The sequence below is a fragment of the Zootoca vivipara genome, chromosome 7 (genome assembly GCF_963506605.1).
Source record: "Zootoca vivipara chromosome 7, rZooViv1.1, whole genome shotgun sequence".
Taxonomy (NCBI): Eukaryota; Metazoa; Chordata; class Lepidosauria; order Squamata; family Lacertidae; genus Zootoca; species Zootoca vivipara.
In genome coordinates, this window is record NC_083282.1 from 24,948,040 (window position 1) to 24,976,008 (window position 27,969).

At 42.0% G+C, this 27,969-nt stretch overlaps 1 protein-coding gene across 2 annotated transcripts; it reads left to right on the top strand.

Annotated features, from left to right (window-relative positions):
- On the top strand, positions 1-27,019 carry KYAT3 (kynurenine aminotransferase 3). Of its 2 annotated transcripts, XM_035123225.2 has the most exons (14): positions 1-87; positions 6,272-6,372; positions 9,084-9,142; positions 10,104-10,248; positions 11,401-11,550; positions 12,530-12,616; positions 13,337-13,462; positions 13,561-13,681; positions 18,691-18,767; positions 19,765-19,854; positions 21,262-21,448; positions 23,236-23,309; positions 23,935-24,021; positions 24,882-27,019. In XM_035123225.2, exons 2-14 carry the CDS (start codon positions 6,274-6,276, stop codon positions 24,936-24,938), a joined length of 1,359 nt encoding a protein of 452 aa, XP_034979116.1. In that variant the 5' UTR covers positions 1-87; positions 6,272-6,273; the 3' UTR covers positions 24,939-27,019. The 2 variants fall into 2 exon arrangements, with proteins under 2 accessions (XP_034979116.1, XP_060132729.1); XM_060276746.1 differs by lacking the exons at positions 1-87; positions 6,272-6,372 and adding an exon at positions 6,387-8,483.
- The last annotated feature ends 950 nt before the right edge of the window (positions 27,020-27,969 follow it).

A 27,969-nucleotide genomic window follows, 5' to 3' on the forward strand; every position in this document is an offset into this window, starting at 1 on the left:
AGTTAGCCCCTCCTCCCCTGCTGCTTCGTCTTCTCCGCCTTTCGCCTCAAAAAAACACACACGCGCCATATATCCGGGATGAGCGAGGTAAGCGAGTTGCCTCCCCCCCCCCCGCCCGCCACGCGGCTGAGGGGAGATAGAAGGAGGAGGCCGAGCTCCGATCCGCCGCCGTCCTTTTCCTGAACTTTTCGCCCCGCCGGCTTCGGCTCGGCTGCCGCTAACGTGGCTTCTAGTCCCTTCACACGTTTAGATATGAGGGGAGGGAAAGGGGACAAAATGGCCTCGAGGGAGCCTCCTGGAAGAGGTGTACCTGCACCTTCAGGAGGGAGGAGGCGAGAGACCCGGAGGCGGGCGAGGAAGGAGAAGCCCCATAACCTTGAGGGGGACCAAAGGGCAGGGGAAGCCCGCGTGGTGGTAGCAGTAGTAAAAATTATATTTTTAATATTATATTAAATAATATTTAACATTAAATAATAATATTTAATATTATTTAAATATTAAAGGTGGAGGAAAGGAGTATTGGCAAGGCTTCGTTTGGGCGGGTGAATCCTTCCCCTCCCCCCGCCAAAAAACCCCTCAGACTTGGGAGTTTGAATTAAGCAAATAATGCGATTTAGTTAATAAATAATCCCAGAAGCAGGCGTTTAAATATTAGGCAGGAGTGCTTGCCGAATGCATCTGCCCACCCACTCTCCCCCAGAATCCTGGGAACTGTAGTTTAAGGGTGCTGGGAATTGTAGCATTGCGAGGGGTACAGGGGATTAAACCCCATGGAGGCCCCCAAACAGTCGGAATCTCAGCTCCCACCCCCCACCCGACAAATTATATTGCAATACTTCATTCTAATTTTATTTTAAGATCAAATAGATATTACAGTATTTGGTTCTGTTGTTGCAGGGCCCCTAAAAGGCCCATAGGGTTGCACCTGCCAACCCACTCCCCCTGAATCCTGGGAAATGTAGTTTAAGGTTGCTGGGAATTGTAGCGACATCGGTTGTCATACTTTTGGATTTTTCCGGACATTCCGCCCGGACACTGCTTTTGACTACAGTGGAAATTCCGAACATATGGCAGCCCTGTACTTTGCCTATTTGGTAACCCAGCACTGGAGGGGTAAACTTGAGCTCCCAAGAAAGGGTTTAAGAAATGGAGGGAACGTGGCCTGCTTCTAGGGTCTCCTCTCCCTATTTTGTGCTAAGATTCAGTTTGCATATTGGCAATTTCAGGTTACGCAAGGCAAGTGGGTTTGGTGCTCGTGTGTGACAAAAAAATCTTCCTAAAGAAATCGGACGACTTGTAGTAAGGAAAAGGTGTGGAAAAATGCACTTGAAGGTGTAGGATAACAATGGCTTGGTGAAACAAAAAATAAAAAAATTCCTTCCAGTAGCACCTTAGAGACCAACTAAGTTTGTCATAGGTATGAGCTTTTGTGTGCATGCACACTTCTTCAGATACCTTGATGAGACATTGTATAGCCTTTCAGCAAACCACTTGGAATGAATGTTCCAATTGGACATCATATAACTGCTCAGCAAATCAGGATGAATACTCAGTTGATAGGTCATATGAAAGTGACCTAGATTTGTTGTTGTTGTTGTTGTTTAGTCGTTTAGTCGTGTCCGACTCTTCGTGACCCCATGGACCATAGCACGCCAGGCACTCCTGTCTTGCACTGCCTCCCGCAGTTTGGTCAAACTCATGTTCGTAGCTTCGAGAACACTGTCCAACCATCTTGTCCTCTGTCGTCCCCTTCTCCTAGTGCCCTCAATCTTTCCCAACATCAGGGTCTTTTCCAAGGATTCTTCTCTTCTCATGAGGTGGCCAAAGTATTGGAGCCTCAGCTTCACGATCTGTCCTTCCAGGGAGCACTCAGGGCTGATTTCCTTAAGAATGGATAGGTTTGATCTTCTAGCAGTCCATGGGACTCTCAAGAGTCTCCTCCAGCACCATAATTCAAAAGCATCAATTCTTCGACGATCAGCCTTCTTTATGGTCCAGCTCTCACTTCCATACATCACTACTGGGAAAACCATAGCTTTAACTATACGGACCTTTGTCGGCAAAGTGATGTCTCTGCTTTTTAAGATGCTGTCTAGGTTTGTCATTGCTTTTCTCCCAAGAAGCAGGCGTCTTTTAATTTCGTGACTGCTGTCACCATCTGCAGTGATCAAGGAGCCCAAGAAAGTAAAATCTCTCACTGCCTCCATTTCTTCCCCTTCTATTTGCCAGGAGGTGATGGGACCAGTGGCCATGATCTTGGTTTTTTTGATGTTGAGCTTCAGACCATATTTTACGCTCTCCTCTTTCACCCTCATTAAAAGGTTCTTTAATTCCTCCTCGCTTTCTGCCATCAAGGTTGTGTCATCTGCATATCTGAGGTTGTTGATATTTCTTCCGGCAATCTTAATTCCGGCTTGGGATTCATCTAGTCCAGCCTTTCGCATGATGAATTCTGCATATAAGTTAAATAAGCAGGGAGACAATATACAACCTTGTCGTACTCCTTTCCCAATTTTGAACCAATCAGTTGTTCCATATCCAGTTCTAACTGTAGCTTCTTGTCCCACATAGAGATTTCTCAGGAGACAGATGAGGTGATCAGGCACTCCCATTTCTTTAAGAACTTGCCATAGTTTGCTGTGGTTGACACAGTCAAAGGCTTTTGCATAGTCAATGAAGCAGAAGTAGACGTTTTTCTGGAACTCTCTAGCTTTCTCCATAATCCAGCGCATGTTTGCTATTTGGTCTCTGGTTCCTCTGCCCTTTCGAAATCCAGCTTGCACTTCTGGGAGTTCTCGGTCCACATACTGCCTAAGCCTGCCTTGTAGAATTTTAAGCATAACCTTGCTAGCGTGTGAAATGAGCGCAATTGTGCGGTAGTTGGAGCATTCTTTGGCACTGCCCTTCTTTGGAATTGGGATGTAGACTGATCTTCTCCAATCCTCTGGCCATTGCTGAGTTTTCCAAACTTGCTGGCATATTGGGTGTAGCACCTTAACAGCATCATCTTTTAAAATTTTAAATAGTTCAGCTGGAATATCATCACTTCCACTGGCCTTGTTATTAGCAATGCTTTCTAAGGCCCATTTGACTTCACTCTCCAAGATGTCTGGCTCAAGGTCAGCAACCACACTACCTGGGGTGTATGAGACCTCCATATCTTTCTGGTATAATTCCTCTGTGTATTCTTGCCACCTCTTCTTGATGTCTTCTGCTTCTGTTAGGTCCTTACCACTTTTGTCCTTGATTATGGTAATCTTTGTACGAAATGTTCCTTTCATATCTCCAATTTTCTTGAACAGATCTCTGGTTTTCCCCATTCTATTGTTTTCCTCTATTTCTTTGCATTGCTCATTTAAGAAGACCCTCTTGTCTCTCCTTGCTGTTTTTTGGAAATCTGCATTCAGTTTCCTGTATCTTTCCCTATCTCCCTTGCATTTTGCTTGCCTCCTCTCCTCCGCTATTTGTAAGGCCTCATTGGATAGCCATTTTGCTTTCTTGCATTTCCTTTTCCTTGGGATGGTTTTTGTTGCTGCCTCCTGTATAATGTTACGAGCCTCCATCCATAGTTCTTCAGGCACTCTGTCCACCAAATCTAAATCCTTAAACCTGTTCCTCACTTCCACTGTGTATTCATAAGGGATTTGATTCAGATTGTATCTTACTAGCCCAGTGGTTTTTCCTACTTTCTTCAGTTTAAGCTGGAATTTTGCTATAAGAAGCTGATGATCTGAGTTACAGTCAGCTCCAGGTCTTGTTTTTGCTGACTGTATAGAGCTTCTCCATCTTTGGCTGCAGAGAATATAATCAATCTGATTTCGATGCTGCCCATTTGGTGATATCCATGTGTAGAGTCGTCTCTTGTGTTGTTGGAAGAGAGTGTTTGTGATGACCAGCTTGTTCTCTTGACAGAACTCTATTAGCCTTTGCCCTGCTTCATTTTGAACTCCAAGGCCAAACTTGCCAGTTGTTCCTTTTATCTCTTGATTCCCTACTTTAGCATTCCAATCCCCTGTAATGAGAAGAACATCCTTCTTTGGTGTCATTTCTAGAAGTTGTTGTAGGTCTTCATAGAATTGGTCAATTGCACTTTCTTCAGCACCGGTAGTTGGTGCATAAACTTGGATTACTGTGATGTTAAAAGGTCTGCCTTGGATTCGTATCGAGATCATTCTGTCATTTTTGAGATTGCATCCCATTACAGCTTTTGCCACTCTTTTGTTGACTATGAGGGCCACTCCATTTCTGCTACAGGATTCTTGCCCACAGTAGTAGATATGATAGTCACCCGAACTGAATTCGCCCATTCCCTTCCATTTTAGTTCACTGATGCCCAGGATGTCGATATTTATTCTTGTCATCTCATTTTTGACCACATCCAGCTTACCTCCACTCATGGTTCTTACATTCCAGGTTCCTATGCAATATTTTTCTTTACAGCATCGGACTTTCCTTTCGCTTCCAGGCATATCCGCAACTGAGTGTCCTTTCGGCTTTGGCCCAGCCGCTTCATCAGCTCTGAATCTACTTGTACTTGTCCTCCGCTCTTCCTCAGTAGCATGTTGGACGCCTTCTGACCTGAGGGGCTCATCTTCCAGCGTCATAACTTTTATATGCCTGTTGTCTTTGTCCATGGAGTTTTCTTGGCAGGGATACTGGAGTGGCTTGCCAGTTCCTTCTCCAGGTGGATCACGTTTAGTCAAAACTCTCCACTATGACCTGTCCATCTTGGGTGGCCCTGCATGGCATAGCTCATAGCTTCTCTGAGTTATTCAATTTTATAATGTTATAAAGACTCATAATGTAACTTTCCCTCAGTTTCTGGGGTGATGAATTTTACAGCTGGCTGTATATGCATTATGCAATACTGTAGTATCTCAAATAAGTAGTTTAAAATATATTTTGATTTCAAAGTCTCAGTCAGTATAGCCAATAGTTGGGGATGAGGGAGCTTTAGACCAGTGCCCCCCCTTTTTTACCCATGTAACACTTGAAAATTGCTGAGGGTCTTGTCAGACAACTTAATTCTTTTTCTGCCTGTTACAGCAATTGTAATGTGCTGTGCTAGATGCTGAATAATTTTCAATTGTATATTTATTTCTTTTATTTCATATAGTATGAAGTACAGTATCAGAATAAAAAGAAGCAATTAAAAAAATACAATTAATCAATATGAGATGAATCTGCCATCTCCTGTCTTCGGCCACAAATCTACAGACATGCTACAGAAGGAATGGCACTCACAGATGGTTGTTGGTCCACAGACCACAGTTTGGCAATCCTTGCTGTAGACCCACAACTTTCAGAAGGTCATAGTTCTCCCACTGGCAGTAGGCCATGGAAAACCTTGTGGGATGCCAGTGGCTTTGGATTACCTGGATCCAAAGTCCCCCAGTTCTCCCTAAGAGACTTGATTCTTCGGCTCTCAGCTGTACCAGCAAAAAATTGACACTTCTCAACTTCCACCCAGTCTGGTGCAAGCAGGATGGCTTCAGATATGGATCTGCTGCTCTGCCTTGCTGATCCTGGCCAGGGATTAGGCTTGTTCTGAATGAACATGCATACTGACTGGTTTCTGTAATCTTAGAAACATAGTGATTTATACTTAGAGTACTGACTGACCCAGTTGCAGGGATCAGGTAGTTACTAAGCCTAAAATAGGAGTGAAAGCTTACCTAGATGGATGAGTATATGACATGTGTGATGACATTCAAGTCCTCTGCTCCTACTATCTAGCCTTAATATGTAAGGCTTATACCAACAGAAAGGGAGCAGGTGGTGCTGTGGTCTAAACCACTGAGCCTCTTGGGCTTGTCGATCAGAAGGTTGGTGGTTCAAGTTCGCGCAACAGGGTGAGCTCCCTTTGCTCTGTTCCTGCTTCTGCAAACCTAGCAGTTTGAAAGCACACCAGTGGAAGTAGATAAATAAGTAGTGCTGCGGGGGGAAGGTAAACGGTGTTTCTGTGCACTCTGGCACTCTTTACAGTGTCCTGTTGCACCAGAAGCGGTTTAGTCATGCTGGCCACATGACCCGGAAAGCTGTCTTTGGAAAAACGCCAGCTCCCTCAGCCTGAATGTGACATGAGCACCGCACCCCATAGTCAAGTTTGACTGGTCTTAACTGTCTGGGGGTCCTTTACCTATATCAACAGACATGCCGCATAGGGATTTAAGTTACACTGAAGAACACTTATACAATTATGGTCTGGTATTTGGCACTATTGTTTGTATGTACAGTAGTTTCATGCACTTATAAACTTACTGTTATGCAGGCATGTTCTTTGCTCAGCAATGCTTCAACTCCCTTGGCACTAGAACATCACTACTGAAGATTACTTACCCTTTGAGATACTTCAGGGTTTCATCCTCTCCTGTATGTATTCCATATCTTCACAGCTTATGTGATTGTATGTCCATATTATTTATTTATTATTATTTATTTATGTTTCGCTCATGCCCACGATCCTGAATTTGGAGATCTGGTTTTGTTTAATGTCTTTGTTTTGCTCTCCAGCATTGCTGGACACTTGTAAACCAATTCACCTTTTGTAGTGAGCAAGTTTGTGCAAGACAGTATTTTCTTCTGCTTGCTTTTGTTCTTATTGCAGAAGGTATCAATTGGAACACTGTTGGTATTGACCATAAGTTAAAATAACGATAATTTTAGTAGTAAACAAGTATGGCTATATAGACGTGCCATTCTCTAAGGTGCTGCAAGACTCTTGATTGATTTAACTCTGAGAGATATGTTTTAAAAGAACCTTGGTAAAGGCAGCTTTTTTCTTCCTTTTGTTTCCTTTACTACCTGTAACACCTCAAGCTACAACCTCCATCTTTTTTATTTATTACATTTCATAGAATCATATGTAGAGGTCCGGGATGTGGAGTCACTAGGTTGGCTTGGATGTTAAAAAAAAAATCCTTGCCTCTCAGACATTTATGAAACAGTTCAAGATTTGGATTGAAAAATAGTGTTCTGGAGCAAAGAACTGTATAGCCAGCACGGTAGAATGAAGGTCACCCAAACAGTGCTTCCTTTTATCTGGACTGTGGTTATGCCGCTTGGTGTGTGTTGAACATTCATATTCTTTACATATACAGTGGTACCTCGGTTTATGAACACAATTGGTTCCGGAAGTCTGTTCATAAACCGAAGCGTTCATAAACCGAAGCAAACTTTCCCATTGAAAGTAATGGAAAGTGGATTAATCCGTTCCAGACGATGAAAAACACCCCCTAAAGCAGCAATTTAACACAATTGTTACTGTCTTTTAACTTAAATTAACTTTTATTTTTTGGTGGCGCTGGGATTGGAGCCAGGCTGCTGGGAGAGAGAAGAGATGGACACGGTCAGGAGCCCCGGAGGCAGCGGAACCCCCCAATCCCCGTCCCTTCGCTTCTCCGCCGCTCTCACCATTGCGAAGGGCGGCTCTGTCGGCTTCTCACAAACTCCCTCAGCCGGCAAGTGTCGCCTCCGTCGTCGTGGCGGCTTCCCCCTCCTCCTCCTCAGGCGACGAGAGAGGGAGCCTCGCTGCCAGCGCCTGAGGAAGAAGAACCCCTAGCATGCGCCTGCCCTGCACAGCGCCTGGCTCAAACCCCTTCCTTTTCCCCATGAGCGGGGAAAGCGCTACCTCCCTGCTGAGCAGGCTCGGGCTTTCCCGCCTTCCTCACCGCGGCGCCGTCTCTTCTCCCGCTCTGAGATGATGGTCGAGGGTCACCGGCGGCGCGGCCATGGTGGGAGGCGAGGGCGCTGAGGCGCGGTGCGGTTCTTGCTACCCATCTGCTTCTTCTGCCGGACCGGTTGCAAGGGGCTGTTGTCGGCGTTCGGGGCAGCCTCCTTTCTCTCGCTGTCTCTGAAACCTCTGAAACCTCGGGTTACTTACTTCCGGGTTAGGATTGTTCGTAAACCGAAAGTTCGTAACCCGAGGTGTTCGTAAACCGAGGTACCACTGTATGTTCCATTCGTCAAACAGCTTTGAAGTTACTTTGGAGAATTTGTCACAATGTTGTTATTGTTTTTAAACTTTAATTCTATGATATTGTCTGTTACACCCTTTAAATATGTTGCTGGTACTTGAGTTTTGTGTTGGACAACTTTAGCTTTTAAAATAGTGGTTAAAAAAACCTAGTTTTTAATAGATCCACAAAAATTCCAGGAAAACAAAGGAAGGGGATTATTTTTTCTTTGGAAAAGTGGAAAAACAGTTTTCCAGCTGTTGTTTGTTCAGAACGGACAGAGTGGCACAACCAGTGGGGTGTATTCTGTACCTAGCAGATTCTTTCCTCATATGATGGAGGGAACATAGAGCCAGGTGCAATTATCTTGTGAAGACAGATCCTATTACCTACACACAGGTTTTTATTAATCTGTCTTATGTACATAGCCTAGCCTTTGCAATTCTGCTCTGACCGTTACTTTGACTTCACCACTTTGAAAAACAACAAGATATATAAATCACATTTCCTCTACCCCTTTGTTCTCAAGTAAGTGCTAAAAGATTATGCTCTGCTATACATCTATGATGTACTCTGCCTTTCTTATACTGGGTTTGAATAGAACTTATATTTAATCTTAACCATTCTATTTAGTATCCTTGCATAGATTGGCATTTTGTCAAACATGTATTGTAATAGAATATTGGTTAATTGTTACATTGAACTGTGTTTGCAGTGCCTGTCAGTTTCATCAGCTTTAGAATGAACGACAAGGAGAAATGTCATGGATTACCATAGTGTCCAACAATACAATACAGTGGTGCCTTGTTTAACGAATGCCCTGCTTAACGAAATTTCCGCTTAACGAAAGGATTTTTAGAGTGGAGGTTGCCTCGCTAGACGAATTCGTTTTATGAAAAATTCGTCTAGCAAATTGCGTTTCCCATAGGAATGCATTGAAATTCAATTAATGCGTTCCTATGGGCAAAAAAAAAATCCCCCCAAAATTCAATGCATTCCTATGGGATTCGCTAGACGAATTTTTCATTATAAGAAAAGACCCGTGGAACGAATTAAATTCGTCTGGCGAGGAACCACTGTACTTTGTAGTTCTAACAAGAATTATCCGTCTTTGATTCTTGTATGTAGACCATGACCTTCAAGCACAAAAATGCAAAACGAATTGAAGGGCTGGATAGCAATGTGTGGTAAGTAATTATTAATGAAAATGATTGAATGAATGAATAATGAAAATGTCTGTACTCTTTGTAGTTCATTTGTATGCTTTTCACCTACATTGCCAGCTGACCAGGTGCAGGGCCGGGGTGGGGGGCAGGGAGAGAGAAACCTCTTGGTCAGTGAAGCCACTGGGAGTGGGCTCCAGGCTTTTGTGTGCTCCTCCCTTCTATTCCGCCCTTCCCAACAAATTAATCCCTTTGTTCCTTTTATGGTTAAAAGATCTTGGATGAATCACAGTGATAATTACTGGTTGTGCAGCCTGTGAGTCTGCAGAACAACTCTGCTAGGACTACAACGTTTAAATAATGAGGGGTCAATTTTAGCTAACAGACTGAGATAAGGCGATTCTGGCTTTGTTTATGAGGCTGTTTTGGTTCTAATTTGCTACATTTATAAAGAAGGAAAAATAAAATAAAAATCCTCTGTCAACTGCAGGGAGGGTCAAATGCACTCTCAACAGCATGGGGGGGGGACACAAAACCTGTTGTATTGGTCCTCCATAACTCCATGTTCTAGGTGGTCCTCAACCAAGATGATGTATGAATTGCCCTTTGGTGCTTCAGCAGTGGTTATGTCACATCACGTGCTTCAGCTTAATAGTAATAATAATAATAATATTAATTTATTATTATTTATACCCCGCCCATCTGGCCGGGTTCCCCCAGCCACTCTGGGAGTGGAGGATGAGATACAGAAGCCATGTAACGCTTATGGCACCTAGTTCTAGCCTGAAAGCCTGACCTAGAACTAGACTGATGGCAATGAGGCCTCCAGGATCTCTGATTAACTAAAATCTGATTGAATGCTCTCTGGGTGGTTTCCCACAGACCCATGTGTTCTATACTGTGTTTTTGATTTACTATGGATCCGAAATATTCTTCCCTGCAAATGTGTATGAAATACCTTTGTAATGATTTCTTCCTTTCTTAGGGTGGAATTTACAAAAGTTGCTGCAGATCCCTCAATTGTTAATCTGGGACAAGGTCTCCCAGATATATCTCCTCCTAACTATGTTAAAGAAGCATTAGCCAAAGCATCCTCTGTGGATATGTTGAACCAGTACACCCGAGGTTTTGTGAGTATATCTTAACGCTCTCTGAGAGGTTGCTTTAAATCAGTTGCATATCCAAACCTTTTCTCATGGTTTCCACACGCACCTTCTTCAATCTGGATTATTGGGCTGAATAGAAACATGGTAACCATAAATCTCCAAACAGTGGCCAATGTAAATATGGTCCGAAGAGGACTATACATAGGGCCAGGAGAACTGACTATGTAATTGAATCAAATGTCCCAATGTAACATTATTAATCTATATAGTACATTTCAGCATACAGGGCACTACACTTTGGCTTTCTTGCACATAATGCTTAACCATGGTTTGGCATTATGAAGATGAGCTTCAAGGACTAATTTAAAAGATTCAACTTCTGTTTTTTATTAACTGCAGCTTCTTGTGATGTTCAACCCACACACACTGTGGTTAATCATTCGTTGAAACAAACCAGCTTCAAATCATGGGTTATGAACCAGGCTTGTTTCAATAGACTGTATTAAAACGAAGCCGTTTGACATACTGTAATGCTAAACTGCAATTAACTTAAAGCTTCCAATCTTCTTCTTGCAGCTGCATGGAGAAGGGAGCGGGGTGGGGGGGTGGGGAGGAGGACAGGAGCCTGAGGCTTGCTTTGGTTCATCCTTGTAACATTAAACCATGGTTTATATGCAAATACAGCCACTTCCTTTCTTGTTCTTCACCATGGTGCAATATGAGCATTCATCAGAAGGTAGTTACTCCTTTTTAAGTGACCCATGAATGGTAGTATGACTGTTTCTAGAAATTTATATTTCTTACGAACATTTTTGTTCCACATTATTTTATCTTCAAAGGGACACGGTCATAGATCCTTACTGATAGTGCACACAATTCCCAGCTTGTGGAGTTGCACAAAGACTCCTATTCAGTGGAACGCTGGCTGTGCAGAAGAGATTCCATCCGAACTGTGCCTTACATTGTTTTTCTTGTTCAGCTCAGTATAGTAGATTCTCTCCTAGACGTGTTGACAGTTTCTAATTGTTTAAATCTTTAGAATGGTATGTCTAATTGGGTAACTCTGTTTTGTGCATCAGCCATGCTAGATTTGGCCAACAGACAATACTGTATTATTTGTTGTTTGTTTGTTATTAACTGGCATACGAGTCTATGTATTTTCTTTTGCATTCATAGGGACATCCTTCGTTGGTGAAAGTCTTGTCCCAAGTGTATGAAAAAGTTTGTGGAAGAAAGATTGATCCATACACTGATATCCTGGTGACAATAGGGGGATATGGATCTCTGTTCAGTGCAGTGCAGGGACTCGTTGAAGCAGAAGATGAAGTAAGTTTTGTGATGCATCCCAGAATAAAAATAACTCTCATCTATGAAAACATACGTGTGTACACCCACCCACCCTTAGAACATGGGTAGCAGATAGCTGACTTTTGTTAGTTTTGGTCGAATAAGAAATCAACTTTGAAGCAGGGCTTTTTTTTTTACCTGCCAGAATCCTATGCCTTTAAGAGTATGTTGATGCACCTTAATTTAGCAGATGAAGGATTTCTTGGCATTGGGATAAAGTTATAAAAAATGCCTCAGCTGCTTAACTATTGTGCATTAGGTTGCTGTTGAAGGCAGGATAAAGGGACTAGTGTTCTTTAAGCAACTGTATGTCTGAGATGAATTGCCCATCAATCTACCACTTAATTATCAACCTGTTGTAAATTAGCTTCCTTGGCTACAGCTGAAAAAAATCCTAGGTGCTTGTCCTTTTCAGATGCCTAGAATGTTGGTCCTGAACCCTTCAAAACTTGAAATATTTCCCAACTTCAAACCCTGTTCTTTTTTCTTGAGTTGTATAAGTTTGTCAATAATAAGCACTTAGGGTAGGATGGGCTTTAAATCAAATTAAATAGCCTGCCTTATTTGGGGTAAAATTGGCAATGAAGTGATAGCTAGCTGCCTTCTGATATTTTGTCTTTTCTCTTTTGCTTTTTGTGTCTCCCTCATCCCTTCATTTCTGCTGCCATTATTATAAATCTTCACTTATTTCCTATTATCCCCAGCACACAAAAGCAGCCACTGTGAAGTAGCAGTCGCTGTGGCATTTACGGTACAGATATACTTAAGAGTTTTAGCTTTTAATCTAAAATACTACCCCCGTTTGTTGACAAGAAGTACTTCTTTTAATGCAATGTGCTTTCCTAAATATATAAAATTAGCATTGTATCAGATCAAATGCGGGTTCTTTCTTTGAAGAAAGGTATAATATCATTTTGTAATTTCTTACTCACATAGCTTACCTATATGTTTACTTTAGGTGATAATAATAGAACCCTTCTTTGACTGTTATGAGCCAATGGTGAGGATGGCAGGAGCCAAGCCTGTTTTTATACCCTTGAGATATGTGAGTGTGTTTAAAATATTATTATAATCAGAGTTTATTTAGATAGGGGAATGAAGAGAAGTGTTGCACCTTGCAGTTTTTCATAATGAATGTTATTTCTTCCCTATGTTTGCTTTGTGTGCTCAGTGAGAAACAGAATGGATCCAGTAAACAGATAAATAACAACAAGAAAGCAATTCTTCCCCAATGTCTAGAATTCAAATGATAGAAGCCCAAATAGGAGATGGGTTTCAATAATTTAACTTAAGATTGCTTGGTGGCATTGCTTTAAATGTGAAAGCCATATTAACTTTCAAAAGCTGAGGAGTGTGAGCAGGCCAGCTAATTAATTTATTCAGCTTCAATCATCCTTAAGTGCTTTTGTCTGTAACAGTATTTAAAGTGGTACTTAAGACCACAGTGGTGGATGATAATTCTGGTCCCCCCTGGTTTTTTATAGTACTAGTTTTGGATTCTTAGAAATGCATTGCTACTATATGGAAAACTTAATCCTTTAATCGATTTTGATGGCTACATCTAGTGGGTCTGAGGAATCATCACTTGAAAGTCCCAAATTATATGAATGACCTTTTTTTTTGGTTAGTGATCAGAATTTGAGATTTCTATGCAGTTTACTTGTGTATTTTGTATAGTTGAATGATTCTTAGGATAAGACCACTAGTGGAATGTTTAAAGAAAGTTTTTTCAGCCTAATAAAACATTTCCCCCCCTATAACTCAGAGACCTGCAGCTGGAGAGACTGCATCTAGTGCGGACTGGGTCTTGGATCCTGCTGAACTTGCAAGTAAATTTAATTGCAAGACGAAAGCTATTATATTGAATAACCCTCACAATCCTATAGGAAAGGTGAGATTCCTGTTTTTAAATCTGCCGGCTAAATGTTATAAAATGTCGTCTGTGACGATATTGATTAATACATTGTTTTCTTTCCCTTTCTATTTTAGGTCTATACGAAAGAGGAACTCCAGATAATTGCTGATCTCTGTATTAAAAACGACACCCTGTGCATCAGTGATGAAGTATATGAATGGCTGGTATACACTGGCAATAAACACATTAAGATAGGTACTGAATTGTATGGTAGTCAATGGGAAATGTATGTGTACATTTCATTCAAGTTGTTCCTTTCATATGTATAAAAATAGTTCCTATTCTTTGTTGAGTTTAAAGTTATAGCTAACCTCAGAGAGCTACATGCAATGTTTTGATTATAACCCAGTCCTCCTAAAGTATTTTCTGCTCCTTCAGTTTGGTATAAGCTATATCCTTGATATAGCTTATCTACTATCATATCTACTACTGTGGGCAAGAATCCTGTAGAAGAAATGGAGTGGCCCTCATAGTCAACAAAAGAGTGGCAAAAGCTGTGATGGGATGCAATCTCAAAAATGACAGAATGATCTCGATACGAATCCAAGGCAGACCTTTTAACATCACAGTAATCCAAGTTTATGCACCAACTACCGGTGCTGAAGAAAGTGAAATTGACCAATTCTATGAAGACCTACAACACCTTCTAGAAATGACACCAAAGAAGGATGTTCTTCTCATTACAGGGGATTGGAATGCTAAAGTAGGGAATCAAGAGATAAAAGGAACAACTGGCAAGTTTGGCCTTGGAGTTCAAAATGAAGCAGGGCAAAGGCTAATAGAGTTCTGTCAAGAGAACAAGCTGGTCATCACAAACACTCTCTTCCAACAACACAAGAGACGACTCTACACATGGATATCACCAAATGGGCAGCATCGAAATCAGATTGATTATATTCTCTGCAGCCAAAGATGGAGACACTCTATACAGTCAGCAAAAACAAGACCTGGAGCTGACTGTAACTCAGATCATCAGCTTCTTATAGCAAAATTCCAGCTTAAACTGAAGAAAGTAGGAAAAACCACTGGGCCAGTAAGATACAATCTGAATCAAATCCCTTATGAATACACAGTGGAAGTGAGGAACAGGTTTAAGGATTTAGATTTGGTGGACAGAGTGCCTGAAGAACTATGGATGGAGGCTCGTAACATTATACAGGAGGCAGCAACGAAAACCATCCCAAGGAAAAGGAAATGCAAGAAAGCAAAATGGCTGTCCAACGAGGCCTTACAAATAGCGGAGGAGAGGAGGCAAGCAAAATGCAAGGGAGATAGGGAAAGATACAGGAAACTGAATGCAGATTTCCAAAAAACAGCAAGGAGAGACAAGAGGGTCTTCTTAAATGAGCAATGCAAAGAAATAGAGGAAAACAATAGAATGGGGAAAACCAGAGATCTGTTCAAGAAAATTGGAGATATGAAAGGAACATTTCGTACAAAGATTACCATAATCAAGGACAAAAGTGGTAAGGACCTAACAGAAGCAGAAGACATCAAGAAGAGGTGGCAAGAATACACAGAGGAATTATACCAGAAAGATATGGAGGTCCCGTACACCCCAGGTAGTGTGGTTGCTGACCTTGAGCCAGACATCTTGGAGAGTGAAGTCAAATGGGCCTTAGAAAGCACTGCTAATAACAAGGCCAGTGGAAGTGATGATATTCCAGCTGAACTATTTAAAATTTTAAAAGATGATGCTGTTAAGGTGCTACACCCAATATGCCAGCAAGTTTGGAAAACTCAGCAATGGCCAGAGGATTGGAGAAGATCAGTCTACATCCCAATTCCAAAGAAGGGCAGTGCCAAAGAATGCTCCAACTACCGCACAATTGCCCTCATTTCACACGCTAGCAAGGTTATGCTTAAAATTCTACAAGGCAGGCTTAGGCAGTATGTGGACCGAGAACTCCCAGAAGTGCAAGCTGGATTTCGAAAGGGCAGAGGAACCAGAGACCAAATAGCAAACATGCGCTGGATTATGGAGAAAGCTAGAGAGTTCCAGAAAAACGTCTACTTCTGCTTCATTGACTATGCAAAAGCCTTTGACTGTGTCGACCACAGCAAACTATGGCAAGTTCTTAAAGAAATGGGAGTGCCTGATCACCTCATCTGTCTCCTGAGAAATCTCTATGTGGGACAAGAAGCTACAGTTAGAACTGGATATGGAACAACTGATTGGTTCAAAATTGGGAAAGGAGTACGACAAGGTTGTATATTGTCTCCCTGCTTATTTAACTTATATGCAGAATTCATCATGCGAAAGGCTGGACTAGATGAATCCCAAGCAGGAATTAAGATTGCCGGAAGAAATATCAACAACCTCAGATATGCAGATGACACAACCTTGATGGCAGAAAGTGAAGAGGAATTAAAGAACCTTTTAATGAGGGTGAAAGAGGAGAGCGCAAAATATGGTCTGAAGCTCAACATCAAAAAAACCAAGATCATGTCCACTGGTCCCATCACCTCCTGGCAAATAGAAGGGGAAGAAATGGAGGCAGTGAGAGATTTTACTTTCTTGGGCTCCTTGATCACTGCAGATGGTGACAGCAGTCACGAAATTAAAAGACGCCTGCTTCTTGGGAGAAAAGCAATGACAAACCTAGACAGCATCTTAAAAAGCAGAGACATCACCTTGCCGACAAAGGTCCGTATAGTTAAAGCTATGGTTTTCCCAGTAGTGATGTATGGAAGTGAGAGCTGGACCATAAAGAAGGCTGATCGCCGAAGAATTGATGCTTTTGAATTATGGTGCTGGAGGAGACTCTTGAGAGTCCCATGGACTGCTAGAAGATCAAACCTATCCATTCTTAAGGAAATCAGCCCTGAGTGCTCCCTGGAAGGACAGATCGTGAAGCTGAGGCTCCAATACTTTGGCCACCTCATGAGAAGAGAAGAATCCTTGGAAAAGACCCTGATGTTGGGAAAGATTGAGGGCACTAGGAGAAGGGGACGACAGAGGACAAGATGGTTGGACAGTGTTCTCGAAGCTACGAACATGAGTTTGACCAAACTACGGGAGGCAGTGGAAGACAGGAGTGCCTGGCGTGCTATGGTCCATGGGGTCACGAAGAGTCGGACACGACTAAACGACTAAACAAAACATATCCTTGATAAGTATAATGCCCATTACTTCCTCAAAATTTTGAAGGTGTTGATCTGCAATAGACCCATCACTGAGCCTTTGAAAATTAAGCAGGATGCATTCTTCCAGTTCAGAAACCACCAGCATTTTGAGACGTGTTAGTTTGTAGACTGGAAATGGGAAAGTATTGTTGCCGGATTAAAATTAGGTATTTTATAAGAGCTCATTAATAGTATTTTGTAGACTAGCTATAATTCTGAAGTATAAGACTATATTACCTTATTAAAATGAATTACTTTTGTATTTCTCAATTTTCAGCTCCCGTCTTTGACATGTAATTTCCTACTGATCTTAATATTTGTACAGTCTTGAATGTTCATTTAAAATCACTTGTATGTAAATGATATGTATGAGCACTTTGGATGCCTTAATGCATCTCTGTCCTCCAATGGACCTTGGTGGGAATGGGGGGGGGAATCTATTATTTCAGTTGCATCTTATCATATGGGAGAAGTGCATTCCTGATGGACACAGGCATTTTTATCACCCAGCAGATAATATGTACAAAACGCCTTGCTAAACGATTCAATATACAGCATAGCATTTGGCCAACAGTGCTTTTTCGTTTGCTCACTTTTAAGCAGATCCCAAAAACAGTTTTCCAATCTATTGTTGAAACCTACAAACCATTAAACCTATATGCAAGTGACAGTTATTTTATGAACTAAGCAGAAATCTTTTCTCCCAAGAAACCTGTTTTTCTCTAGCTTGTATAACATGCACATAAAGATTGTGCAAAAAGGAGAACACAAATCCTCTCCCTAGAGGCAGAGATGTTCTTGTATTAAGCTTCACGTATTCCATCAGCTGAAATGACACATCGCTCATGAAAAATGTGAAATGAACATTGCATCAATTTACAGCATCTGGTGGTGGCTCTCTAATATTTATCTAATAGAGGTTGCCAGTGATATATCATAAAATCAGCATAGTATTTGTGCTGTCATCTAGGCAGTTTCCTCTGGTTTAGAACACTTTGTCATTTCTCTTATCTAGCTTGTGCAAAACAGGAGCTTCATGTGACTAATGATTAGAGTTCTACTGGCAGATTTAAAGATTGCATATTGTAAGCAAGGATTCTTCTGGCGTCTCAACAGGCATAGTGCTTATTTGGGTAATATGTATGCATGTAGCCTTATTAATAGTTCTTGGTGCTTGCTCAAATACAAAAATACATCCTGTTCTTCTGTAGCTTAATACAATGAAGGTGTTGCAGGTCAATGTTTGTCCTTTGTTCACAAAATATTTACTCTAAAAGTCACCTGGTTGATTGTGTGACTCCCCAGCCATCTTCTGAAAATGAGTTGGCTAGCTGTTTGCTCCACAAATTGATAATCACTTGTTTTGTTTTAGATTTACTAAATGTAATCACAGCCCATGGTGATGGCTGGAATTCATCACAGAACTATGCATTACAGAATGTGTTCCCTTCTCCTTGTCTGCAGCTCATCGCATCACTGCAGCACATAGCATTACTTGTCGTTTTCCTCAATTGGTACCCAATGATGTCAAGTGAGGGCTGGACAACCTGATGATGCTATAGCATGAGTTAATGCATCATCTATAACTTGTATCTCCGCCCTAATATGGATTGCAGGAAAATACTCTTATGGGTTTCTTTAAATTTTTATTTTGGATTTGTGTGTATTTTGTGTGCTACACCGTTTATATGGGATTTAGGGACAATTTTACTCTTTCAGTTCAATACCAACAGTTGTTGTTTAGTCGTTTAGTTGTGTCTGACTCTTCGTGACCCCATAGTTAGGAGCTCATTTGAATGACCCGATAAAATGATTAAGACCTCTCTCTGGTGTGGACATACCCTCATGTGCCACAAGATGCCTTAATGAGGGTGTGAGTAAAGGAGCAATGTGCTTTCAGTACATACAGTACCCATTTAGTTTGAACATAATGAAGCCAGCTTTATACTTACCCAAAAGAATATAGGTTCCTTTGAAGGATGCATTAAAACATACCTATTTATTGTTAGAGAGCTAAAGCTTGTTAGCTCCGTTCATATGTAATTAACTCTTGATCCTTTTCTTTCTTTTTTTCACAGCTACTTTGCCTGGAATGTGGGAAAGAACAGTAACTGTCGGAAGTGCTGGGAAAACATACAGTGTAACTGGCTGGAAGGTAAGTGAACAGAATAAGACATAATGCAAATGAAGAAGTGCTGTATGTTGAAGTGCCACTGTGTTGACGTACCATGGAGGAGGAGATCATTTGCAAGCGTGCACAATCTATACGCAACACGTGCAGAATCTGTATTAAAAATTAACCCCTGACATTATAGAAATTCTAGATGCCGTGCATACAGGAGATTCCACTCAGAACTTAGAAATCCTACTGTTTACATCATTTTGAACAGGCGGCCGCTATGTACGTTGTAAGCAATAAGCCTTTCCAGTTTGCACATCTTTTTGAAGACCTTGTGCTTACTATGCCAGTTCCAATGTTAGATGTAGAAGGTGGTGGTTGCTGGCAGCAAGCTTTGCATGAGAAAATCAGGTCAGGGTCCAACAAGCTACAAGGAGACTTCTGCAGGTGCTTCTTATCCTCACTGCCTGACTGAAAAGGTATCATAAAATGTTGGGGGCTTCCCCAACACAGGAAAATACACGTGGGTATTTCATCCAGAAACAGAACCATGTAAAGTCCCATGTGTGTATGCAAACATACCTTAGGCATGGCTCTGTAGCTCTCTTGGAAGCAGAGTTAGGCAAGCTCATGCTGTAACTTAAATACTGTGCGTCTTTTGGTAATTTTTTATTTTGTGAAAACTATAAATACAATATGTATACACAAACAGGCTCCTGCACAGATAAATAATACATGCACCTGTGCTTAATTTTTGTAACATTTTTGGGGAACATAAATTTCATTTTTCTTGGCAGGGATTTATTTTAATTGCAGAGCAGCCTTTTAAATAGGGACACGCCTTGCTGCCCCTGGGGAGTAATTATCTAAGCCAGGCAGGAAATCTTTTATAAACTGGAAGAGATGGGTCCCCCCTTTAAGTTTGTCAATAGTCCACCAGTTTAAAATGTGATTATTTCCATGTTTCTCAACTTTTATAAATGTTAAGTAAACAGCCAGATATTTGTTAACAATTTATTTCTTTTTGTTGAAGCTTGGCTGGTCTGTTGGTCCCCAACATCTGATGAAGCATTTGCAGGTGGTTCAACAAAATACACTCTATACATGCCCAACTCCGTTACAGGTAGGTACCAATGCATACAAAAGGTTTTCTAGAGAGGGTGATGCAGTGTAGGAGGTTTGAGCCACTAAACATCATTAGAAATTGGCTAATAAGGGATCTATTTGTGGGAATTGCAGATGGAATTAACACTTGAGCATGTAGATCCAATGTAGATTAGCATTTGAATGTCAATAATTTGGACATTCCATTATTAGCAGGAAAACAACAGACACAAGTGATGGGAGTTGGGGTGAGTGATTGCCATTGTATATAATACATACTGCCATGCATCTGATGTGTAGTAAGATTCTCCTTACTGCTTGGCAGGATGATACAGACAACTGCCTTATACAGTGGTTACCTGGACCCTGTGGAAAGTTACTGTTTGGCAAATGTTTGTTTCTCTGCATCCTTTGGCTGGATTGTTTTCAGATCAAGGTGTATGCTTCCTAAATGTTTGGGGTTTTCTATACTTTGTGGTAAGAAAGGAAGATCTGTAGACTTCATTCTCATTTGTGTTTGTTTGTTTATTATTATTTATTATTAATAATTAATTAATTACATATGTATACTGCCCTTCATCCTAAGATCTCAGGACTGTCCATAGCATAAAAACAAGAATAAAACCACAAAGTACGTAATATTAATAATAAGTACAAAAACAAAACAATACCCCCCAACACATTTAAAAGGACCTAGACTGTTATTCAGCCAAAGGCCTGGTTGAAGAGGAATGTTTTCGCCTGGCGCCTAAAGATGTATAATGAAGGCGCCAAATGAATCTCCCCAGGGAGAGCATTCCACAAGCAGGGAGCTACTTAGAAAAGGCCTGTTCTTGTGTTGCTATCCTCTGGACCTCTCATGGAGGAGGCACATGAAGAAAGGCCTCAGAAAGACCTCAGATGATGATCGCAGAGTCTTGTCAGTTTATATGGGGAGATGCAGTCCTTGAGGTATTGCAGCCCTGAGCCATTTAGGAAAAGGAATGATAAATTCTTTATAATTTATGTCATTATTAAAGCATTAAACATTAAAAAATCAGATACACATTACTGAATTAATAACTGAGACGGAAGGTATTTGACTTTTTAAAAATATCATACTTGAAAGGAAATATATCTATTTTAGTGATAGATGTGTATCCAGCAATTTTAGAAGCATTTCCATCTGCCTTCTCTCCCCCCACCCTTCACTGCTAAGCCCAATTGACAATCTTATTTTTACTCTTCACTGACTTTCTATTTTACTAGAATGATCTGTTTTATTATGGAAAAACTCATAATTAGATTTTAGAGATCTGAGCATTTCTTTGACTACAGCATTTCTTATTAAAAGTGAATCTTCACAAGGTCTGCTTTGTGCCTGCTGCTTGTTGATGATGTGCTTAAATGTGTGGTTCCCCCCTCCTTTCCTGATTTGAATTTTCAGGAAGCTGTGGCACAAGCCTTTTTGATAGACGTGAAGCGCATGGATGACCCAGAGTGCTACTTCCATTCTTTGCCTAGAGAGCTAGAAGACAAACGGAACCGAATGGCTCGCATGCTCCTGGGAGTTGGGCTGAAACCTGTTGTTCCAGAGGGAGGATACTTTATGATTGTCGACGTATCTACATTAAGTAAGTGAAGATTTTATTCCATGGCCGGAATGGGGGTGATGACCCAGTACTGAAGCTGGGAAAAATTTACTATTAGTAAAGGGTGGGCTACAATGTGTGTGTTTTCTGTCACAAATATCCTATATAATAAAGTCCCTGTGTCTGCGTCCAGTCCCTGTGTCCCTGGGTTTGCGCTACTGCACATGTGCCCCACGGACACAGGGATTGGATGCAGAGACTGGACGCATGCGCGCACACTCCCCCCCAACCCCTCTGCCTACCGTTTCCCTACCGGGGCAGTAGCAGCGACCTGAGGTGAAGGTGGAAGATGGGTCCGTGTGGCGGCAGCCTCCAGCAGCAGCGCCGCCCCCGCCTGCCTTAGAGACCCACGAGCAAGCGAGGGAGGAGGTGCAGGAGGCGGCGGCTGAGGAGGCGCCAGCCCGGACAAGCCCCATGCGGAGGAGTCGGCGCGGAGGGGTAGCTGCGGCTAGTGAGAGAGGCTGAGAGCCCAGGACACTCTCATGCGGCACCGGAGGCTGTGCTAGCGGGCCGCTCCCAGCGCCGGCCTCCATGGGCGCCTAGAGGATCCCCGCCCCCTCCCGCCGCCGCCCCGGCTTCGGCCCCGCGACAGCCATGTGCGCCCCCGGAGCCACCTTTGTCACCAGCCTCCAGCCTTCTGGTGAAGGAAGGAGGCGGCGGCGGCAGTAAGAGCAGCAGCCGGAGCAACCCAGCCCGAGCATGCCTCACCTTCCCTGGCCTCTGCCCGTCCTGAGCTCCTCGCCCTCAGGGGGCCGGCCTCCATGGGCGCCTAGAGGATCCCCACCCTCTCCCACCGCCGCCGCCCCGGCTTCGGCCCTGCGACAGCCATGGGCGCCCCCGGATCCACCTTTGTCACCAGCCTCCGTTGTTCTGGCGAAGGAAGGAGGCAGTGGCGGCGATGGTAACAGCAGCAGCGGGAGCAGCCCGGCCCGAGCGTGCCTCACCATCCCTAGCCTCTGCCCGGCCTGAGCTCCTCACCCTCAGGGGGCCGGGCTCGCTCAGGTAGGCCCAGCCGGGAAGATCTCCTCACCACCTGCCACCTGCGCCTTTGCCCAGCTAGGCCCCCGAGAGGCCTCGGAAGGGAGACCCCCCGGGAGAGGTCGGGCAGGTCTACTCGGGAGGAAGAAGGCTGCCTCCCCTTCTCCTCCTAGACGCAGGCCCGCTGCGGCAGGAAGATGCCTGGCAATGCGCCCACATGTTGGGGGGTGAGGTAGGCCGCGGCCCCGCCGCTCCTCTCACATACGTTCTAGCGCCCGTTTACCTAACGGGCTGAATGACACTAGTTTTCAATAACGGTAGGTATCCTGCTGCACTTACAGCAGAACTAGGCAGTAATTGCAGCTTGTTGTCATGTTGCCCTTTCTCAATCTGTAAGTGAGACCTACCTGTGTGGTTCCCCACCACCACAAGCAGTCAATGATACTGAACACGGTGGAAAAATACACAGGCTAACGTATCATGATGTGAATTTTTCATTACAGAGAAAAGGGTTGTGTGCCATTGGCAGCAGACCCTTTTTATCGTAATGTCTAGCTCTCCCCTTTGAATGCAGCTTAAGAGCAAATTCCTGGTACTCTGGGGAGCAGTCCTGGGGAAAGAGAAGTGCAATAGCAGATCTTGCACTTTTGATCTTACCCTGGGCTCCAGATCCTTTCCATTTACTGTTCTGTAAAAAAAATCTCTGCTGAAGTGCCCATACTGGGTAATGCTTTTCTTTTGAAAAATTGCAGCTCTTGCAGTGTTTTTCACCTCTTCCTTTTGTTTTAAAGATGTAGATCTGTCTGACATGGAAAAAGATAAACCTTATGATTATAAATTTGTTAAATGGATGATAAAATCTAAGGTAAGGATTGGTTTTATTTCTCCCTCCTACTTTTTTTGCTCAAAAAACTGTTTTAATTCTAACATCTAAGTGAGACTGTAAAACAGGTGGCCCTGATGTAGGGGATTGTGTGCTCATTGGAAAGCTGCATACCCATTGCTGGGCTTGCAGATCTTTTCCCTGCTTCAGCAGAGATAAAAGCCCTTTACTGACATCTGCTCTGTGGGATTTGCCTCTGCTAGGCCAGTCTGTGGCCTAGACACAACCACTACTTAAAGATCAGCTCCTTTGCTAGGAAGATGAGGGCAAACTGCTAGCTCAGGGTGCTTCCAGAATGCAACATTGCAGAATTCCTACAGGGAAAGCACTTCTGTGCTTGAAGCAGTGAAGGAAATATTGTGGCAATCTGTTTGTAGCTTAATTCTGCTTCCCAGACCATGCACATAAAATTTGCCATGTGTGAAATGTTCATCCATGATAGTACAGTGCTATATCTTGCACATGAGAATTTTGTTAATGTGTGATGTGGCCTTAATTAAACTCTTAGGCTGCAGCCTTTAAACTCTCCCAAAGATACAGTTACTAGAGCTTCCAAGAGCTAAGGTTTAAGCTGTTTTAACGCAATTGTGCTTTGTGCTTTTTAAAGAAACTGTCAGCTATTCCTCTCACCTCCTTTTGCGGCCCTGAGACCAAAGAACAGTTTGAAAAGTACATACGGTTTTGCTTCATCAAAGTAAGTTCTATAGCATGTGCTTAAATAAAGCTTAATTGTTTAAGTCTTAGCAAGGCTGTTTGTTTCTATTAGTACCAAAACTTTGATCTTCTCCTTTCACTTTTAAGCAGTTAAAATAACTTTTTGATACTGCTCCTAATAATAATTTCTTATGGTATGATCATATTTTACATCAAGGTGGGCAACCTCTTCTCCATCAAGGAGTAATCTGGAAACAAATCTGGATATTATTAAAATTTATTTCATTTACTCCTGTCATCCTCTTCCCTCCCCATTTTCTTCCTCCTGCCACCCACATGAAATTAGGTCGAGAGACACAAGTTGCCCACCCCTGATCTACATAGTGCCTTTTCTAAATAGTCAGAGCCCTGTATTCCTAATAGTCCTGAAACCTAGGCCAGTGTAGGTAGCAGTTTGTGAATGAGCTGAGTTTTTAACTAGGAAACCTCTACTTCATGCTGTGAGGCATGATATGCTGGCTTCCCTTTATTTTTTCAGGGATGTGACGATAATTAAAACAGTTTTCCTCTGCTCCACAGATTGACAACTAGATTGGCTGGTTGCCAAATCTAGGAGTTGGGGACCAGGTGTCTCTGAATGCATCTCAACCTCACCAAACCATAGCTAGAGTTTATTGCTGGGGGAATGGGGCACATTGTGGATGTTAGCCACTGGGTAGACATACCCAGGTATTTGCCTACTCTAAACTCATGTGAGCATACATGTCACAAAAAGCACCTAATGAAGTCGTTAGAAGTGTGCTTCTGTGGATTTGCAATCTTCTAGCAGTAAAATGTCTTACGCACGTGAATAATATTTCAGTTTCAATTTTTAACTTTTATTGTGTTCATTGTTGACAGAAAGACAGCACGTTGGATGCAGCAGAAGTGATCCTGAAGAACTGGAAGGAACACTGACTCAGAACTTAACCTCTTCTGTCATTTCTAAAAATATATGCACAGTCATACATTAATAACTAGACCTAGAATTTCACATTACAGGTTACCCCTTCTAAATTGCACTGTGCTGCCATCTGCTGGATATTTAATATTAATAATGTGATCCAACATACTGGTTTTGGCATTGTAAAAATTATAGTCTGTTTTCCAAAATATTCAGTGGAAACCTTTTCCAGCAATCTTCTTTTCTTCTTTTCTAAACACACTGAAGTAAAATTTGTGCAGGCTACATCCACCAGAGCCCTGTTCTGCAATCTCCTTTATACTTGTACAAATTGTTAACGCGTTTATTGCACTGCTTTGGGTTTAGTTTTGTCAAACAGCAGCTTTTCTACAATCCAGGCAAAATACTGTATGAGAACATTGAGTGTGGATTTCTGGGCAGGGTCCTTGCTGTACATGGCTTGGCCAGCCAAGGGCATAGCATAGTAGTAGAGGAAAGGCAGCACGGATGGGCATGGGAGCTAGGCGTTGGAACAGGCAGTCTTTTCATTCAGTTGTATTGCTCATGATTGTGTGTGTACAAACACACACACACACATACACACAATTCACAAAAATGAATAATGCCTTGCAATTGGAATGAATAAGAAATGAGGTCTGCACAGTATATTTTTGTGAATTCTATTGATTGTAAGTATGGAGATGAGAGGTTAGATTGCTTTGCCATTTCCCCTTGTTGTGTAAATAAGACAAACAATTTTTTTTTGCCCTCTATGCAAATGACACATGCTACCTTGCATAAACTGGATGTAATTCTGTCCCCTCAAACTTTACCATTTTATTTTACAATTAACAATCCTGGGGGATCTGTTATATAATTATATGTTACTTAGAATCACAGAATCGTAGACTTGGAAGGGACCCCAAGGATCTTCTAGTCCAACCCCCTGCAATGCAGGAATCTCAGCTAAAGCATCAATGACAGATGGCCATCCAACCTCTGCTTAAAAACCTCCAAGGAAGGAGTGTCCACAATCTTCCGAAGGAGTCCATTCCACTGTCAAACAGCTCTTACCACCACGAGGTTATTCCTGATGTTTAGTCTGAATCTCCTTTCTTGTAATTTGAAGCCATTGGCTCAGGTCCTATGATTTGATTTAACAAATAAATAAAAGCAAAAATTAGTCATAAACCTCGACTGGTTTCTTTCACTGATGTTGTAAACAAGCAAAACAGTGTATTCCTTAAACTTGCCAGAGAAACAGGTTTACAGAAACAGATTCTGCTCCCCTCTCCCTGCTCAATTTAAGAAGAACTAATAAAGAAAATTTGGAAATGATAGCTTCATAGGACTAATATTAAAACATGTTTATAGCCTGATCGTGTGCATATTTGCTTGGAAGGATTTCAATTGACCTTCCTTCAAAATAATTTCATAGGATTGTAGACCAGGCATCCCCAAACTTCGGCCCTCCAGATGTTTTGGACTACAATTCCCATCATCCCTGACCACTGGTCCTGTTAGCTAGGGATCATGGGAGTTGTAGGCCAAAACATCTGGAGGGCCGCAGTTTGGGGATGCCTGTTGTAGACCTTATGGAGTGAGGCTATGCCTGTTTACTCAGAAGTAAGTCTCACTGTATTCCATGTTTACTCCCAGGTAAATCCTGCATGTTTGTTTTAATTCTATACTTACCTGAGACTTATCTCATAAGTGTGCATAAGATTCTAGCCTCAGGGTAGTATTGTAGTCTGGAGAAGATGAACATATGTCACATGCCTGTGGACACAAAGTTAAATCCTACACAAACCACTGGACAGTAAATCCTATTGCATTTGCATTTAGTGAGCCCTGCATATAATTTCAACTAAGCACAGAACTGCCAGCCATCCCTTATTTCAGAATTTGAGAGTTTTATTTCTAAAACTTTGGATTACCAAAACAAACTGAAATGGATAGAAATGGTTTTGTAAGCTTGATTTTATGCCATGTGATATTTACTTTTTCTAGCTTTACTGATTTTTAAAAAAGTTGCTTTATTTTATTCTGCAATGCTGCTCAGAAATTTTGTTACAGGACAGTTGATAAATATTGTGTGCAAACAGTATAAAATAAAATTAGATATCATTTAACTATAGTGTTCTCCTAGCCCTGTCATCCACTGTAACCTTGGAGAAAAAAGTGATATTTGATTTCGGAAAGGATTTTTTTATTTCATTTCATTTTTTTACAAATTGACAATTTGTAACTCTAGCTGATGAGTGGAAAAGGTCAACAAGAGATTGTTTTTGACAACTTCTGTTGACGAGTTGGAACAGGCGCGTTTTGTCATTCATCTGATTTTGCTAATGCAGCTTACGAAATACCTAGAAATAATAGTTGTGGGAGTAAAAAGGCAACATCATGGTCAGTTTATAGTTCAAAATGTGTTAGGGCTTGTTTTGGGTTCTTTGTTTTTATTTTTATTACGTATTTTGTGTTTTTACATTGTGATTTTATGTTGCAACCAAGTGTAGCATGAGCTCAGGTCTAACCAGATTGCTGAGAGATGGTGAAGTCCCCAGGTGAAATAATGCCTTGCACCACTTCAGACTGGGAAAGTTGGTCACACTTCTGAGTTAGCCCTACTCCACCACCTCTGTTAAGAAAGGAGCCGGCCTACACTCTCCAGATTTCACCTGCATTTGTTTCCAACCCAGCTGGTGGTGATAAAGTAAAAAAAAACACAAAAAAAACCCAAAGTAGTAAAAAACCTAAGTAGTACCTGCACCTGCTTTTTCCTCCTGCCCTACCCCTTTCTCCTTATGTGTCACAGATTGCAAGCCTGAGGGCGAGTTTTTTTTTTTAATTTAAATTTTAGGGAGCATTTTTGGCAAGAATGCATGGGCATCGTCAAGGAGGGCTGCTGCCCCCATCAAAAATTACAAATCTGTGGTTCCGCCCCCCTCCCGCGCCAAACAAAAATCCTGGCTAGGGCTATGCTAGCGTGGGGTTAGAACTTTGGCTGTTTGTTGTTTAAAAATACAAAGGAGTTTATTAATGAGG

Coding starts and splice junctions, on each gene's coding strand:
- KYAT3 (XM_035123225.2), top strand. CDS start 6,274: ATGTTCTTTGCTCAGCAATGCTTCAACTCCCTTGGCACTAGAACATCA. Junction 9,143..10,103: donor GGGCTGGATAGCAATGTGTG/GTAAGTAATTAT, acceptor TTCCTTTCTTAG/GGTGGAATTTACAAAAGTTG. Junction 24,022..24,881: donor TACGGTTTTGCTTCATCAAA/GTAAGTTCTATA, acceptor CATTGTTGACAG/AAAGACAGCACGTTGGATGC.